Source organism: Lepus europaeus, chromosome 19 (assembly GCF_033115175.1).
Source record: "Lepus europaeus isolate LE1 chromosome 19, mLepTim1.pri, whole genome shotgun sequence".
NCBI classification, from domain to species: Eukaryota; Metazoa; Chordata; class Mammalia; order Lagomorpha; family Leporidae; genus Lepus; species Lepus europaeus.
In genome coordinates this window covers 3,405,439-3,423,255 of record NC_084845.1, presented here as the reverse complement: position 1 = coordinate 3,423,255, position 17,817 = coordinate 3,405,439, and the positions used below count along the sequence as shown (strand labels likewise).

Sequence of the window (17,817 nt, the reverse complement as noted above, 5' to 3'; positions counted from 1 at the left end):
CTTTAACTCGCTGCACCACACTGGCCCCTGTTTGCATAAAATGAACTTTTATTGGGGTGAAATTCACATAATGAAACCAACCTATTCATTAAATAGAAACAACCACTCCGTGGCATAGCAGGTAAAGCCGCTGCCTGCAGTGCCGGCATCCCATACAGGTGCCGCTTTAGGTCCCGGCTGCTCCACTTCTGATCCAGCCCTCTGCTGTGGCCTGGGAAAGCAGTGGAGGATGGTCCAAGTGCTTGGACCCCTGCACCCACATGGGAGACCTGGAAGAAGCTCCTGGCTTCAGATCTATGCAGCTCCGGCTGCGCGCTCTCTGGCTCTACCTAACTTTTTCAAATAAAATACTTAAACGTGAGCCGTTAACTGGCATCTACCGCATGTACCACACTGTGCAGCCCTCACCCACTCCTCCCCCCCACCCCCGTGTCCTGGCCTTACCCGCTGGGGTTGAGGGCCCTTCCTGACAGGAGGGGTGTTTTGGGGGTGCCAACCGCCCGCACAGGCGCAGTGCTGGCCCCAGAGCTGCCTCCCTCCCCGCTGGATGGAGGCCCAGACCCCAGCGTGGACAAGAGGCCCACGGCGCTGCACTCTCGCCCCGCACCCCCCACGCCCGCCCCACCCCAGTCACCTCCAGGCCGGCTGGTGGACCCGCGTCCTAGCTGGCGCTCGGGAGGGGCGGGAGCGGCCTCAGCAGCGCGCGGCCCCGGGGCCGCCGGGCTCGTCTCCGGCTGTGCCAGGCCTCAACCAGCAGGGCCGCCAGGAGCAGCAGCAGCAGCGCGCCCAGGCCCAGCCGCACCAGGTTGCCGTGGGCGTAGGACGGGCGGGCGCCATCTAGAGCCACGGAGAGAGGTGGGGGCAGCAGGTGAGAGCTGCGCCCGCTGGGCCCCCTGTCGCCCGGAGGCCCACCTCCCGGCTGGAGCGGCCTCCGCACCCCAGCGATCAGCTGTGCCTCGGGGGAGGTGGGCTCTTCTCCGGGACCCCGGGCCGTCTCCAGCTTCCCGCCCAGCTCTGCCCCTCCCGGCAGCGGCTTCACCCAGGACCTGCAGGGGAGGGGTCTCCACTCACCTGCTGGGGAGCCCGCCCCCTCCGGCCGGACCGAGCTGTTCCTGGAAGGTTCTAGAGAGGAAGCACAGAGGGCCAGGTGTGAGGTGGGGAGACCCCACCCCCGCCCAGCGGGCACGGGCGGGAGCTGGGACCCCGCCACTCCGTGTGGGCCGCACAGGCTCTGCCGGCCTCCCCGCTGAACCAGCGCCCTGAGCCGCCAACCCCAACGCTGCCCATTGGCACCCAGGCCCGGCTTCAGGCGGCGGGGGCAGTGAAGACACAGGGCCCGGGGATGCCCGCACTGCTCAGGGCACCACACACGTGATGAACTCGAGATGAGGGCGTGACGAGGGCGTGACGAGGGCGTGATGAATATGTAATAGTTGAGCAAAAGATGCATCATGGGCACTACGTCATGAACATCAGTAATACATCATGAATACGTAATGAGCACATAATAAACAGGTGAGTATGCGTTGAATATGTGATAACCTGAATACATAATGAGCGCGTGGCGAATGTGCAATGATCACGCGTGCACAGAATGTGTGATGAGTAGAATGGATGTGTGACCAATGTCGATGACAGCACATATGTGGTGATGTGTGGGTGCAGACGGTATGTGTGGGCTTGATGAATACGCAATGAGTGGTGAATATGCAATGAGCATGATGAATACGCAATGAGCATGTGGTGAATATGCGATGAGAACGTGATTAATATGCAGTGAGTATGATGAATATGTAATGAGCGTGTGGTGAATGTGAGATGTGTGCTAATGAATATGTAATGAGTGAATGATGGATATGTGATAGACATCTGGTGAATATGTAATGAGCATGTGATGAATATGCAAATAGAGTGCCGGATACGCAGTGCATATATTATGAATATGCAATGAGTTGTGGTGACATATGCGTGATGAATATTCAATGGGAGTGAATGTGTAATGAGCACTGCTGAATTTGTGATGAGTGTTGGTGAGAATGTGATGCGGGTGATGAGTGTGCAATGAGCACTGCTGGATGTGACCAAGTCTGTGACGAACCCGATGGGTGATGGGGATATGTAGAGAAGGTGATGAATATGCAGTGACAGCAATGAATGTGTAATGAGTGTACAGTGAATGTGTGACTAGCGGGGATGTCTCCTGTGTGGTGACTACATGGTGGGTGTGATGACTGCATGGTGGACGTGTGCTTAACCCGTGATGGGTGATGACCGTGTGACGAGTGTGACGAGTGTGTGATGGACCTTAACACATGACGAGTGCGTGATGGGTGATGACCGTGTGACGAGTGTGACGAGTGTGTGATGGATCTTAACACATGACGAGTGCGTGATGGGTGATGACCGTGTGACGAGTGTGACGAGTGTGTGATGGATCTTAACACATGACGAGTGCGTGATGGGTGATGACCGTGTGACGAGTGTGACGAGTGTGTGATGGATCTTAACACATGACGAGTGCGTGATGGGTGATGACCGTGTGACGAGTGTGACGAGTGTGTGATGGATCTTAACACATGACGAGTGCGTGATGGGTGATGACCGTGTGACGAGTGTGACGAGTGTGTGATGGATCTTAACGCATGACGAGTGAGTGATGGGAGATGACCGTGTGACGAGTGTGACGAGTGTGTGATGGATCTTAACGCATGACGAGTGCGTGATGGGTGATGACCGTGTGACGAGTGTGACCAGTGTGTGATGGATCTTAACACATGACGAGTGCGTGATGGGTGATGACCGTGTGACCAGTGTGTGATGGATCTTAACGCATGACGAGTGCGTGATGGGTGATGACCGTGTGACGAGTGTGACCAGTGTGTGATGAATCTTAACACATGACGAGTGCGTGATGGGTGATGACCGTGTGACGAGTGTGACGAGTGTGTGATGGACCTTAACACATGACGAGTGCGTGATGGGTGATGACCGTGTGACCAGTGTGACGAGTGTGTGATGGACCTTAACACATGACGAGTGCGTGATGGGTGATGACCGTGTGACCAGTGTGACGAGTGTGTGATGGACCTTAACACATGACGAGTGCGTGATGGGTGATGACCGTGTGACGAGTGTGACGAGTGTGTGATGGATCTTAACACATGACGAGTGCGTGATGGGTGATGACCGTGTGACGAGTGTGACGAGTGTGTGATGAATCTTAACACATGACGAGTGCGTGATGGGTGATGACCGTGTGACGAGTGTGACGAGTGTGTGATGGATCTTAACACATGATGAGTGCGTGATGGGTGAACCGTGTGACGAGTGTGACGAGTGTGTGATGAATCTTAACACATGACGAGTGCGTGAGGGGCGCATAGTGATGTGCAGTGAACATACAAGGAACAGTAGCGTGATGAGGAACACAGAACAACTAAGAGACACCAGGCGTTACTGCTGGGGGTGGGGAGAGGCCCTGGGAGACTCTGGAGGTGGCCATGGCCACACGGACGACCCTGCCACCCCCTTCCTGGGCAGAGATAAAGGACGCGCAGAGAGCAGAAAGAAGGGGAGGGGCCGTGAGCACAGCACCCCACATGCCCAGGGGACTCACGGGACTTACCTGTGGTAGAAGGCGGGGGCCCTGCAGGTGACTGGCGGGTGGCCACAGGGATTCCTGCAAAACCAGACACCGGGAGCCGGCTGTGGGCCGCGAGCCGTGGGCCCCTGGCGGCCCTGAGCCTCTCCTTCCCCCCACCCCAGCAGGTACCCCGAGCCTCAGGTCCCTGCAGAAGGGGGATCCCGCAGCACCCAAGGGCTGGTGGGCGTGGGGTCCCCTTCCCCTGCGGGAGGCTCCACGCTCCACTGTGCATCCAGACCGGGCTGGCACACAAAGACACCATCCTCTTGTCAAAGAAACCCCTGTCAGGACGCCCGGCTTCTCACCACAGGGGCCAGCACTGTTGCCCGGCCGGGTAAGCCGTTGCCTGGGACGCTGGCACCCCACGTGAGCACCAGTGTGAGCCCTGGCAGCTCCATTTCTAATCCAGCTCCCAGCTACGGCACCTGGGAAAGCAGTGAAGTCCTTGGGCCGCTGCACCCGCGTGGGAGACCAGGAAGAAGCTCCTGGCTCCGGATCAGTTCAGCTCTGGCCATTGCGGCCATCTGGGGAGTGAACCATAGAAGGAAGACACCTCTGTCTCCCTCCCTCCCTCCCTCTCTCCGTAACTCTTTCAAATAAACAAATCCTTCTGAAGTAGCGTCACTTTGGTGTCAGCGGGCAGGCAACTTGTGAATGAGGAGCTGAGGTGGCCAGGAGCACCTTCACAGGTGCGCACCCACCCCCGCAGCTGGAACTGCCAACATGGCCGCAGCTTCAGCACACCAGCTCCCATGGTGCACCTGGCCTCACTCCCCATGATGCACCTGGCCTCACTCCCATCATGCACCTGGCCTCACTCCCATCATGCACCTTAGCCACACTCCCCATCATACACCTGACCCTCACTCCCCATCATGCAATTGGCCTTACTCCCCATCATGCACCTGACCTCACTTCCCATGATGCACCTGGCCTTACCCCCATCATGCACTGGACACTCCCCATCATGCACATGGCCTCACACCCCATGATGCACCTGGATGTAATCCCCATCACACACCTCGCCTCACTCCCCATCATGCACTGGACACTCCCCATCATGCACATGGCCTCACTCCCATGATTCACCTGGTTGTAATCCCCATCACACACCTCGCCTCACTCCCCATCATGCACCTGACCCTCACTTCCCATGATGCACCTGGCCTTACCCCCATCATGCACCTGCCTCACTCCCCATCATGCATCTGACTCTCACTCCCCATCACACTCCTGGCCTCACCCCCATCATGCACCTGGCCTCACCCCCATCATGCACCTGGACTTACTCCCCATCATGCACCTGGCCTCACCCCCATGATGCACCTGAGCTTCACTTCCCATCATGCATCTGACCCTCACTTCCCATCACGCACCTGACCCTCACTCCTCATCACGCTCCTGGCCTCACTCTCCATCATGCATCTACACTCACTCCCCATCATGCACCTGGCCTCACTTCCCATCATGCATCTACACTCACTTCCAATCATGCACCTGAGCTTCACTCCCCATCATGCATCCTACCCTCACTTCCCATCACACACCTGGCCTCACTCCCCATTATGTCATTGTCATGACACTTAGGAGAGTCCCAAAACGGGGACACAGAAGGAAGCAATACTCAAGTCCCACCCAAACCCTGCCTCCTCTGAGTACCCCCTCGGGCCCGCCCCAGCCCCGCCCCGTGCCCTCCTAGACCAGGGCCCAGCTGGGTGGGGGCAGCAGCCCTCCTTGCTGGTGGGCGAGGCTGCCCGCACTGTGTCCGAGTGTGCACTGTCCAGTGAGTAAGCCCCGCCCACCTGCTGCCCTTAGGCCCACCTGCTCTGACTTCCCGGGGACGCAGCCGCACAGCAGCGGCACCAGTTAGTCCTGAAGTCATGAGAGCTGAAGAATTTTAAGTAAAAATCATCATGTTTTAAATAATGACAGTTCTAAGTAGTTTTAGGTAGAAATCAAGATCCTCTTAGCTGCTCACTTGTTGCCTGCTCTTCGGAAGCCGGATCTGACACACGGCCTTATTCCTGGCAGGAGAAATGATTTTGTGGGTGACCTCATGAAGCTGAAAGCGGTGGTGGTTACCAGGGGTGGGGCCGGCTGGGAGGTGGTTACCAGGGGTGGGGCAGCCTAGGTGGTAGGTACCAGGTTACAGCTGCGCAGGGCTAAGACGTTCTGGGTTCATTTGCAAGGTGGGGTGACCATAGATAATGAGATGAGGGCGAGATGAGGGTGTGATGAATACGAGATAAGGGCGTCATGAGGGCGTGATGAATACGAGATGAGGGCGTAATGAATATGTAATAGCAGAGCCACAGATACATCATGGATATCAGTGATACATAATGAATACCTAACAAGCATATGATAAACATGAGAGTATACACTGAGTATGTGATAACCTGAAGAACACATAATGAGTGCGTGGTGAATACACAATTTGCACGTGATGGTGCGTGCCCCGAATGTGTAATGAGTAGAATGGCTGCTTGATGGATGCCTATGACTGCATCACATGTGGGTGTGATGAATATGCAATGACCATGATGAATATGCATGAACAGGTGGTGACTGAGTAATTAGTGCTGATGAATATGTATGGCTAACGAATGTGTGGTGAGTTTTGGTGTATTGTGATGAGCATGAATATGCAATGAGTGTGTGAATATACAATGAGCATGTGACTATGTAATGAGCACTGATAAGTGTGCAATGGCATGGTGGATACGTGATGTGTGTGTGAAGAATGCCTAATGAGCACAGGGTGAGCACGTGACGCACACGATTACTGCAGTAACATATGTGTCATGAGCAGAATGGGTGCGTGATCAGTGTCATGAAATCATCATGGGGACTGACGTGTGATGGTGCGCAAGGACGATGGATGTGATGAGTACATAATGATATGCACCTAATGCATCATGGGTAACAGCCGTGCGAGTCTGTGATGAACCCGATGGGTGATGGGGATATGTAGAGAATGTGATGAATATGCAGTGACAGTAATGAATATGTAATGAGTGTACAGTGAATGTGTGACTAGCGGTGATGGGTCCTGTGTGGTGACTACATGGTGGGTGTGTGATGACTGCATGGTGGACGTGTGCTTAACGCGGGATGGGTGATGACCGTGTGACGAGTGTGACGAGTGTGTGATGGATCTTAACACATGACGAGTGCGTGATGGGTGATGACCGTGTGACGAGTGTGACGAGTGTGTGATGGATCTTAACACATGACGAGTGCGTGATGGGTGATGACTGTGATGAGTGTGACGAGTGTGTGATGGATCTTAACACATGACGAGTGCGTGATGGGTGATGACCGTGTGACGAGTGTGACGAGTGTGTGATGGATCTTAACACATGACGAGTGCGTGATGGGTGATGACTGTGATGAGTGTGACGAGTGTGTGATGGATCTTAACACATGACGAGTGCGTGATGGGTGATGACCGTGTGACGAGTGTGACGAGTGTGTGATGGACCTTAACACATGACGAGTGCGTGATGGGTGATGACCATGTGACGAGTGTGACGAGTGTGTGATGGATCTTAACACATGACGAGTGTGTGATGGGTGATGACCGTGTGACCAGTGTGACGAGTGTGTGATGGATCTTAACACATGACGAGTGTGTGATGGGTGATGACCGTGTGACGAGTGTGACGAGTGTGTGATGGATCTTAACACATGACGAGTGCGTGATGGGTGATGACCGTGTGACGAGTGTGACGAGTGTGTGATGGATCTTAACACATGACGAGTGCGTGATGGGTGAACCGTGTGACAAGTGTGACGAGTGTGTGATGAATCTTAACGCATGGCGAGTACGTGATGGGTGATGACCGTGTGACGAGTGTGTGATGGATCTTAACACATGACCAGTGCGTGATGGGTGATGACCGTGGACGAGTGTGACGAGTGTGTGATGGATCTTAACAGATGACGAGTGCGTGAGGGGCGCATAGTGATGTGAGGTGAACACACAAGGAACAGTAGCAGCACGTGATGAGCATGTACTTCATACGTGACTGTAATGGACACATAACAGACATGTGCTGGACACATGAAGAACATGTAACAGTCTGAAATGCACACAGGAACCCAGAACAGCTGGGAGACACCAGGCGTTACTGCTGGGGGTGGGGAGAGGCCCTGGGAGACTCTGGCAGTGGCCACGGCCACATGGACGACCCCGATGACAAGTGACCGAGCTTCGCGCTGTGCCTGGGGCCCAGTGCTCGGCCACCACCTTCTTTGCCAGTCTGTTTCCACAGGAAGTAGAGACATCCGGTGGGAACCACATTATCTCATAAACGCTGCCTCGGCCTCTCCTGGGAAAAGCGCCAGCCTCCCTCTCACTGCTCACCGGGTGACCCAGCGCCGTGGGGCCTCACGCCTTGGGGAGCCCGAAGCCCAAGAGCCACCGACCACTGCAAATTCATACCTGCCACCCCCTTCCTGGGCAGAAATAAAGGACGCGCAGAGAGCAGAAAGAAGGGGAGGGGCCGTGAGCACAGCACCCCACATGCCCAGGGGACTCACGGGACTTACCTGTGGTAGAAGGCGGGGGCTCTGCAGGTGACTGGCGGGTGGCCACAGGGATTCCTGCAAAACCAGACACCGGGATCCGGCTGTGGGCCGCGAGCCGTGGGCCCCTGGCGGCCCTGAGCCTCTCCTTCCCCCCACCCCAGCAGGTACCCCGAGCCTCGGGTCCCTGCAGAAGGGGGATCCCGCAGCACACAAGGGCTGGTGGGCGTGGGGTCCCCTTCCCCTGCGGGAGGCTCCACGCTCCACTGTGCATCCAGACCGGGCTGGCACACAAAGACACCATCCTCTTGTCAAAGAAACCCCTGTCAGGACGCCCGGCTTCTCACCACAGGGGCCAGCACTGTTGCCCGGCCGGGTAAGCTGTCGCCTGGGATGCTGGCACCCCACGTGAGCGCCAGTGTGAGCCCTGGCAGCTCCATTTCTAATCCAGCTCCCGGCTATGGCACCTGGGAAAGCAGTGAAGTCGTTGGGCCACTGCACCCGCGTGGGAGACCAGGAAGAAGCTCCTGGCTCCGGATCAGTTCAGCTCTGGCCATTGCGGCCATCTGGGGAGTGAACCATAGAAGGAAGACACCTCTGTCTCCCTCCCTCCCTCCCTCTCTCCGTAACTCTTTCAAATAAACAAATCCTTCTGAAGTAGCGTCACTTTGGTGTCAGCGGGCAGGCAACTTGTGAATGAGGAGCTGAGGCGGCCAGGAGCACCTTCACAGGTGCGCACCCACCCCCGCAGCTGGAACTGCCAACATGGCCGCAGCTTCAGCACACCAGCTCCCATGGTGCACCTGGCCTCACTCCCCATGATGCACCTGGCCTCACTCCCATCATGCACCTGACCTCACTTCCCATGATGCACCTGGTCTCCCTCCCATCATGCTCCTGACCTCACTCCCATCATGCACCTGGGCTCCCTCCCCATCATGCTCCTGACCTCACTCCCATCATGCACCTGGCCTCACTCCCATCATGCACCTTAGCCACACTCCCATTATACACCTGACCCTCACTCCCCATCATGCACCTGACCTCACGTCCCATGATGCACCTGGCCTCACTCCCATCATGCACCTTAGCCACACTCCCCATCATACACCTGACCCTCACTCCCCATCATGCAATTGGCCTTACTCCCCATCATGAAACTGACCCTCACACCCCATCATGCACCTGGCCTCACTTCCCATGATGCACCTGGCCTTACCCCCATCATGCACCTGTGTCGCACTCCCCATCATGCCCCTGACCCTCACTCCCCATCACGCTCCTGGCCTCACCCCCATCATGCACTGTACACTCTCCATCATGCACATGGCCTCACTCCCATGATGTACCTGGACTTAATCCCATCACACACCTCGCCTCACTCCCTATCATGCACCTGACCTCACTTCCCATCATGCATCTACACTCACTTCCCATCATGCACCTGAGCTTCACTCTCCATCCTGCATCCTACCCTCACTTCCCATCACACACCTGGCCTCACTCCCCATTATGTCATTGTCATGACACTTAGGAGAGTCCCAAAATGGGGGCACAGAAGGAAGCAGTACTCAAGTCCCACCCAAACCCTGCCTCCTCTGAGTACCCCCTCGGGCCCGCCCCAGCCCCGCCCCGTGCCCTCCTAGACCAGGGCCCAGCTGGGTGGGGGCAGCAGCCCTCCTTGCTGGTGGGCGAGGCTGCCCGCGCTGTGTCCGAGTGTGCACTGTCCAGTGAGTAAGCCCCGCCCGCCTGCTGCCCTTAGGCCCGCCTGCTCTGACTTCCCGGGGACGCAGCCGCACAGCAGCGGCACCAGTTAGTCCTGAAGTCATGAGAGCTGAAGAATTTTAAGTAAAAATCATCATATTTTAAATAATGACAGTTCTAAGTAGTTTTAGGTAGAAATCAAGATCCTCTTAGCTGCTCGCTTGTTGCCTGCTCTTTGGAAGCCGGATCTGACACACGGCCTTAGTCCTGGCAGGAGAAATGATTTTGTGGGTGACCTCATGAAGCTGAAAGCAGTGGTGGTTACCAGGGGCGGGGCCTGCTGGGAGGTGGTTACCAGGGGCGGGACCAGCTGGGAGGTGGTTATCAGGGGCGGGGCCGGCTGGGTGAAGGTTACCGGGGACGGGGCCGGCTGGGAGGCAGTTACCAGGGGCAGGGCCAGCCAGGTGACGGTTACCAGGGGCAGGGCTAGCCAGGTGACGGTTACTGGGGCGGGGCAGGCCGGGTGGTAGGTACCAGGTTATGGCGGCACTGGGCTAAGATGTTCTGGGTTCATTTGCAAGCTGGGGTGACCATAGATAACATACTGAGTACTTCTCCAGTAAGAATCTAAAAGAGAGACCGGTGCTGTGGCGTAGAGGGTAAAGCCGCCACCTGCAGCTCCAGCATCCCATATGCGCGCCAGTTTGAGTCCCGGCTGCTCCACTTCCCATCCAGCTCCCTGCTATGGCCTGGGAAAGCAGTGGAGGATGGCCCAAGTCCTTGGGCCCCTGCACCCATGTGGGAGACCTAGAAGAAGCTCCTGGCTGCTGGCTCCAGCTTGGCCCAGCTCCAGCTGCTACGGGCATTTGGAGAGCAAACCAGTGGATAAAGACCACTCTCTCTGTGTGTAACTCTCTTTCAAATAAATAAATAAAAATCTTTTTTAAAAAGCCAGGTGACAGGATTTTGAATGTCTTCACAGGAAAGAAACGCCGAACGTCTGAGGAGACAGACACATTCCCCAGATGGGGCATTCACGGCGTATCCCCCTTCAAGGCGCGCAGGGCACCCCATAAACACGCAACTTAAAGTCTGCCTTTCGACCGGGCATCTCACGTTTTCCAAAGTCCCGTTCTCCGGGCGGCCCCTCACAGATGCTGTAGCAGAGGGGTGGGCGGCCCCAAGCACAACCAGGACCAAACACCAAAGCCTCAGACGTCCTGTGGGGAAGGGGACGCTGGGGGTGCGACTGAGCGTGGGGTCTTGGGGCGGGATGAGACCGCGGACTATGCAGGGGGGCCCGGCGTCACCCCGGACGACAGAGCCCCGAGGAGGCCACACCGCCGACTTTGAAGGGGCCCAAGCCAAGGAGCACGAGGCCATTCTCTGAGAGCGCGCAGGAGGACCCGGCCCTAACGCCTGCATCCCACCCGGGGAGACCCACAGAGGGGCAGGCATGAGTGCCGTGCCGAGGCACCCACGGACGCCGTGGGGCCCGGGGCTCACCCTGCCCGCCCACCGCCTCCCCTCGGATCAGCACCAGCCTCCGTGAGGGCCGGGGGAGGAGGTGCCCCTGCGCCTCACTCACCTGTGACCGTGAGCTCCAGGGGGTTGCTGGGGGCCGACCACAGGTGCGGCGAGGCACTGGAGAAGCTGTAGCACCTGTAGGTCCCGCTGTGGGTGGCCGTCACCGTGACGATGGGGAAGTTGGCCTGGTACCACTTCCCAGGCCGCTTCTGGAGCCCGGCCTGTCCCTCCTTGTACAGAGCAAAGCGGTCGAAGCCATACTGGGTCTGACACTGCAGGGTCACGTCCCCTCCCAAGGACACCGCAGGGCTGGGGATGGCCGTCAGCAGGGGCTTGGCAAAAACTCCTGGGAGAGAAGAGGACGTGGGTGCTCAAGACAGAGGCCCTGGGGGTGCATCCTGCAGAGCCAGGGGGTCGGCCAGACACAGGCCCGCCCCGCCACAGGGCCCGTGCTCCCCGCCCAGCCCACAGCAAGCAAGGGTCACACAGCAGCCAAGCAGGGCGCGACGGGGCTCAAACCCCGGGGCTGGGGCTCAACAGCCATGCAGCTCTGTGGCTCGCCTCCGGTGTTTGCTTCTTCAAATGGGGACGACTGAGTGACACAGAGCCCACTGAGCACTTAGCAGAGGGCCCCGCGCAGGAAAGACATCAAAATACGACAGTGGAAGCCAAACCGCACACACCGGCAAGCTGACGGCACGGACGAGGGGCGGAGCGACACCTTAAACTTCTGTCACACACGGCGGGCTGCCAAGCAAAAGATCTCCCACTTGCACCGCATGGTAACTTTGTATCGGCAACACAGAAGGGTTGGACAGCCGACACTTTGTACTTTAAACACACAGGGGTTACACTGTCAGCTTAACAAGCCACTCCCCCGGCGCCGCGGCTCACTAGGCTAATCTTCCACCTGAGGCGCTGGCACCCCGGGTTCTAGTCCTGGTCGGGGCACCGTATTCTGTCCCGGTTGCCTCTCTTCCAGTCCAGCTCTCTGCTGTGGCCCGGGAGTGCAGTGGAGGATGGCCCAAGTCCTTGGGCCTGCACCCCATGGGAGACCAGGAGAAAGCACCTGGCTCCTGGCTTCGGGTCAGTGCGATGCACCAGCCGCGGCGGCCATTGGAGGGTGAACCAATGGCAAAGGAAGACCTTTCTCTCTGTCTCTCTCTCCCTCCCTCCCTCCCTCTCCCTCCCTCCCTCCCTCCCTCTCTCTCTCTCTCTCCACTCTAAAAAAAAAATAAAATAAAATAAAAAGCCACTCCCAGTTCCCAGTTCTCACGCACGGGGAATTCACCACCGCTACCATTCCTGCTTTATCAGAGGCTCCGAGATGTCTACAAAGTGACAGAACGTGTCTGATTTTAGGTGAGAATGCTGAATGCCGAAATATGCTTGAATACTGAAATACCCCTGAAATTATGTGTTCTCACCACAAAAAAAAAGAAAAATTAAAAGGGTAGTTATGTGAGGTGATGGATAGGTTGTGGCGCTACTTCAATGTATACAAATATCAAGACATCAATTTGTATGCCTTAAATAGCAACTCTGGGGCTGGCACTGGGCTGCAGTGGGTTAAATAGTCCCAGCCTGCAGTGCCAGCATCCCAAATGGGCGCCGGTTCAAGTCCCGGCTGCTCCACTTCCAGTCCAGCTCCCCGCTAATGCACCTGGGAAAGCAGCAGGAGACGGCCCCAGTCCTTGGGCCCCTGCACCTGTGTCGGAGACCCAGAAGAAGCTCCTGGCTCCTGGCTTCAGCCTGGCCCAAATGCTGTGGCCATTCAGGGAGTGAACCAGCGGATGGAGGACCTCTCTGTAACTCTGACTTCCAAATAGATAAAATGAATCTTTTAAAAAATATACAAATTATTTGTCACGTATTCCTCAATAAAGCTGAAACAAACAAAAATTAAACAAATCCATGCATAATGTTAACAAGGTCATAAGATAAACGGCAAAGCTGAAATATGCAGGCTCCGACTCACGCCGGGGTCGGCACTGCTAACCAGGAGCGCACAGGAGGCCGGCCTGAGGTTGCTCACTCGTACAATTTCTGCATTTTTCCTTCATTTATGTCATTGATTGGCAGAGTAGCAGAAGGAGACGGAGACAGACTTGTCTCTTGGCCGCTGCTTTGTTGCAGCCGGGTTGGGCCAGGCTTCAGCCAGGAGCCCGGAACGTCACTGGGGTCCCCCACGGTGGTGTCAGGGACTGGAGCCGTCACCGCGGCCACCAGATGCGGTCCCAGGAAGCAGGGCTCAGAGGCGCAGGAGCCAGGCCCCTCGAGGTGGACGCGGGTAGTGGACCGGTGGCTCAAGCCCTGACCCCAAACTAGCTCCGGTAAATTGTCCCTAACAGCCTCTCTTCTAGCAAACAAAAAGCCCAGCAGGAGCCTAAAGACAGGCAGGCGGTCACCACTTCCTTACAGCCCACAGGCAACGCGCAGAGGGGAGGGGGCGGGTGCTCAGTGAGAAGCCACAGAGACGCACAGCAGGGGTGGGGGTGCAGGAAGCCAGGGAGCAGAGACGAAGCCCGGGCAACCATGGCACAGCCATCCACCATGGCATCCCCTGTAGGCCAGGGCGCCAGCGACAGGCTGTGACGTCAGCTGTCCACTGTGATGTCAGCTGTCCACTGTGACGTCAGCTGTCCACTGTGACGTTGGCTGTCCACTGTGACATTGGCTGTCCACTGTGACGTCCCCTGTAAACCAGGGCTCCAGCGACAGGCTGTGACATCACCTGTCCTCTGTGACATTGCCTGTCCTCTGTGACGTTGGCTGTCCACTGTGACACTGCCTGTCCACTGTGACGTTGGCTGTCCACTGTGACGTCCCCTGTAAACCAGGGCTCCAGCGACAGGCTGTGACATCACCTGTCCACTGTGACGTCACCTGTCCACTGTGACATTGCCTGTCCACTGTGATGGCCCCTGTACACTAAGTTAGCCACACTCTGGCTTCACCATACACTGTGGCATCTGCCAGAACCAGGTTTCCATGGTCACTGGGCATCACCTGTGCCTGGGCACCACCGCCCGCACAGCACACACAGGCCCTGGCCACGCACTGGGCCACTGCAGCGTTCCTGGTGTGAACCAGGTGTGAAATCTGGGTGTCTCTCTCCCCACACCCCAAATGAGCAAACAGCACACCGGCAGAGCGCGGCGCCCGTCTCCCCGAGTCTCCCCAGCCTGTTTCCGGGCACCGCCTGACCTTCTCTCTGCTCAGAATTGCCCGGCCTTGTTCCCTCTGTTTTTGGCTTGATCTCACTGGGTCCCCACCTCCCACATCCGGCCCTCCAGGCCACGCCTCCCTTGTCTCCCCGCCCCCCATGGGAGGGGGTTCTCGGTCACCGCTCCCCGGTTACCGGTGGCCACCAGCTCCAGGTGCTCGCTCGGGGGCGACCAGCGGCTCCCGTTCTGGTAGGAGCAGCGGTAGCGGCCTGCGGAGGCCCTGCTCATGGCCGGGATGATGAGGGCGTCCTGGTTACTGTACTCCTTTGTGCCCAGCTGCTCCAGGCGGTACAGGTCCACGCCCGGCGGCCCCCGGCACCGCAGCGTCACCGGCGTGTCCAGGGGCACCAGGGCGCTGGGCTGGGCCTGCAGGGCCGGCCTGGGGAGGGGGCCTGGAAGGGAGTCCGGGCAGAGGTCAGCACCTTCCCCAGCCCACGGTGGCGGGCGGGGCCCAGGCGGGGGCTGGGGGCTGAGAGGGACTCACCGTGCTGCCCCTGGGTCACCGGCACCAGACACAGCCCTGGGGGAAGAGCAAAGAGCCACGGGCTAGCGGCGCCCTCTGGTGGACGCCCACCGCGACCGCACCCCTGGGCTCCCGCCACCAACATTTGGGTTTTTTTTTCTTTGAGCGTAATTGAAGCGACAGACGCCAATCACAAAGGGCCAGGCGATGTCTGGGACGGGGTCCGAGCAGGAGGGGCGGGCGCGGGGCTTCGTTTCCAGGAAATGCAAGCGGCCTGCCCCTGCCACAGACACTGGGTCCAGCGCACCTGCGCGGATTCGTGAATTTCACCGCAATAGCCGCTCTTTGAAAGTCACCCGGGGACCCCTCCCCACGCTGGGCAGCTTCCTCCCTGCCCCTCCCCCCCACCACACACTTTTGAATTATTTGGCTGCTCCTTGCGATGTTTCTATTAAAAAATACTTCATGGAGGCTGGCGCCGCAGCTCACTAGGCTAATCCTCCGCCTTGCGGCGCCGGCACACCGGGTTCTAGTCCCGGTCGGGGCGCCGGATTCTGTCCCGGTTGCCCCTCTTCCAGGCCAGCTCTCTGCTGTGGCCAGGGAGGGCAGTGGAGGATGGTCCAAGTGCTTGGGCCCTGCACCCCATGAGAGACCAGGAGAAGCACCTGGCTCCTGCCATCGGAACAGCGTGGTGCGCCAGCCACGGTGGCCATTGGAGGGTGAACCAACGGCAAAGGAAGACCTTTCTCTCTGTCTCTCTCTCTCTCACTGTCCACTCTGCCTGTCAAAAATAAATAAATAAAAAGAAAAAAAATTTTTAAAAAATACTTAATGTATTTGAAAGGCAGAGAGAGAGATCCCCCATCCCCTGGCTCCCTCCCCAAATGCGGGCAACAGGCAGGGCTGGGCCAGGCCACAAGGCTGGGGCCCCGGACTCCTCCCAGGTCTCCCAGGTGGGCTGCAGGGACCCATGGGCTTGGGCCGACGCCTGACGCCTCCCAGGGTACACCAGCAGGAAGCTGGAATCAGGACTCGAACCCAGGCACTGGCTGAGGGATACGCCGACTCGGTGGCATCTTGGCTGCTGGGCCACACCCCCACCTCTGATATCTTGTATCTCCATGGTTCTAGAAGGGGTACTTTTTAAAGTTCGTGGGAAAAATTCCATTTTCCAAGAACTTCTTGAAGTCCCCCAATGCATCCTGCTCTCTGCGGGTTCCTGAGTTCAGCGTGGGGGAGGGGCTGTGTCTGACACCACCCACCGCCCGCCCCCTCCAGTCTCCCGTCTCCCAGCAAGGCCCGTGGCCGCTCGAGGGTGCACAGTCACGGCACAGAATGGCCCTGCATACTCTAGTGCACATTGTATAGTGTAGTATAGTATACACACATTGTGTAGTGTAGGTTTGTAACACGCACAATAAAACTCCACACCAAGGGGACATGCTGGGCACCCAAATTCATCAAATACAAAATGGGGTTGTGCCGGCTTCCCATCTGGGTGCCAGTTCGAGACCCAGCTGCTCCACTTCCATCCAGCTCTCTGCTATGGCCTGGGAAAGCAGTAGAAGATGGCCCAAGTCCTTGGGCCCCCGCACCCGCGTGGGAGACCTGGAGAAGCTCCCAGCTCCTGGCTTCAGCCTGGCCCAGCCCCGGCCATTGTGGCCATTTGGGGAGTGAACTAGCGGATGGAAGACTCTCTGTCTCTCTCTCTCTCTGCCTTTCAGTACATAACATCAATCTTTGTTTTATTTAAAGATGAAAATAAAAAGAGCCCACACACACACACACACACACACCCTATCTGTGGCCGAGCCCCTGCCGTGTGGCTTGTTCCCTCCGGGCCTCAGTTTCTTGGCTGTAAAGTGACGGCAACTGCAGGCACTATCTTGGGGGCCGCCGGGGGCTAAAGGACTTTGTCCGTGACAAAGAACCAAGAACACAGAAGACGGCCCAGCCCCTGGCCCTGGTCCAGGGCGTTTGTGCCCAGAGCCGGCCCTGTGGCCCCTCGCGGCCGAGCAGGGCCGCCGGGCACCTGGGCCCTGCACAGCGGGTGAAGAGGACACAGCAGGCCCCGGCCGACCCCGGGCCCCGTGGGGACCCCCGTTTGCTCGGCTGCTGTGAAGGACCCCGGCTCACCCGCCCTGCAGCCCGGTCCCCACATCACCAAGCCCAGACTCTTAGAAACAAAGATGTACTCACGGCAGAGAGGCAGGAAGCTGGGGCCCCCCCGGGAGACCCGAGCGCCCCTCCTGACCTGCCACGAAGTAACTGGCAAAACGCACCCCTCCCTGCTCCACTCCCCAGCCCACCAAGGAAGGGGCTCTGGCCGGTCCCCTCCGCCCGAGCTTCCGCATGGGCACTAGTGTTTGATCAGTGCCTGGGCCCCGCACCAGCCCTCGGGCACCTAGGACTCACCGAGGCAGAACAGGACACAGCCGGGTGCAGCCATGGCTCCTGAGCCGGGCCCAGGGTGCGCGGAGGCCAAGTGCCCCTCCCCCGCCAGCCCCAGCTGCATCCTGGCCGGGATGACTGGCATGTGTGTTCCAGGCCGGTCCACTTATCTCCCCGCTCCAGCCCGGGCTGCGCCATCCGTCCGCCTGCTGGGGCCCCGGGCTGGCTTCCCACACCCCCAGATCCAAGCCGCGGTGAAGATGGCCCCTACAAGGGTGACTGTTGTAAAGGGAAAACGAGTGTTGGCGAGGACCAGAGAGGGGGCCTGGAGT

General features: G+C 58.1%; 1 protein-coding gene across 1 annotated transcript; it reads right to left on the bottom strand.

Annotated features, from left to right (window-relative positions):
* Positions 1-661: 661 nt before the first annotated feature.
* GP6 (glycoprotein VI platelet) lies at positions 662-16,217 on the bottom strand. Its single transcript, XM_062177613.1, has 7 exons — positions 16,196-16,217; positions 15,116-15,151; positions 14,766-15,023; positions 11,466-11,750; positions 8,198-8,251; positions 3,626-3,679; positions 662-1,122 (listed from the first exon to the last, which is right to left on the bottom strand). The coding sequence occupies exons 1-7, from the start codon at positions 16,215-16,217 to the stop codon at positions 662-664; spliced, it is 1,170 nt and encodes a 389-aa protein (XP_062033597.1).
* Positions 16,218-17,817: the final 1,600 nt, after the last annotated feature.

What these genes read in the sequence shown, in the direction of transcription:
- GP6 (XM_062177613.1), bottom strand. Translation starts at nt 16,217, where the DNA reads ATGGAGATACAAGATATCAGAG. An exon ending in GGTGACCCAGGGGCAGCACG is followed by an intron (nt 15,024 to 15,115) that starts GTGAGTCCCTCT and finishes ACTCCCTTCCAG; the next exon opens with GCCCCCTCCCCAGGCCGGCC. An exon ending in GCCCCCGCCTTCTACCACAG is followed by an intron (nt 3,680 to 8,197) that starts GTAAGTCCCGTG and finishes CTGGTTTTGCAG; the next exon opens with GAATCCCTGTGGCCACCCGC.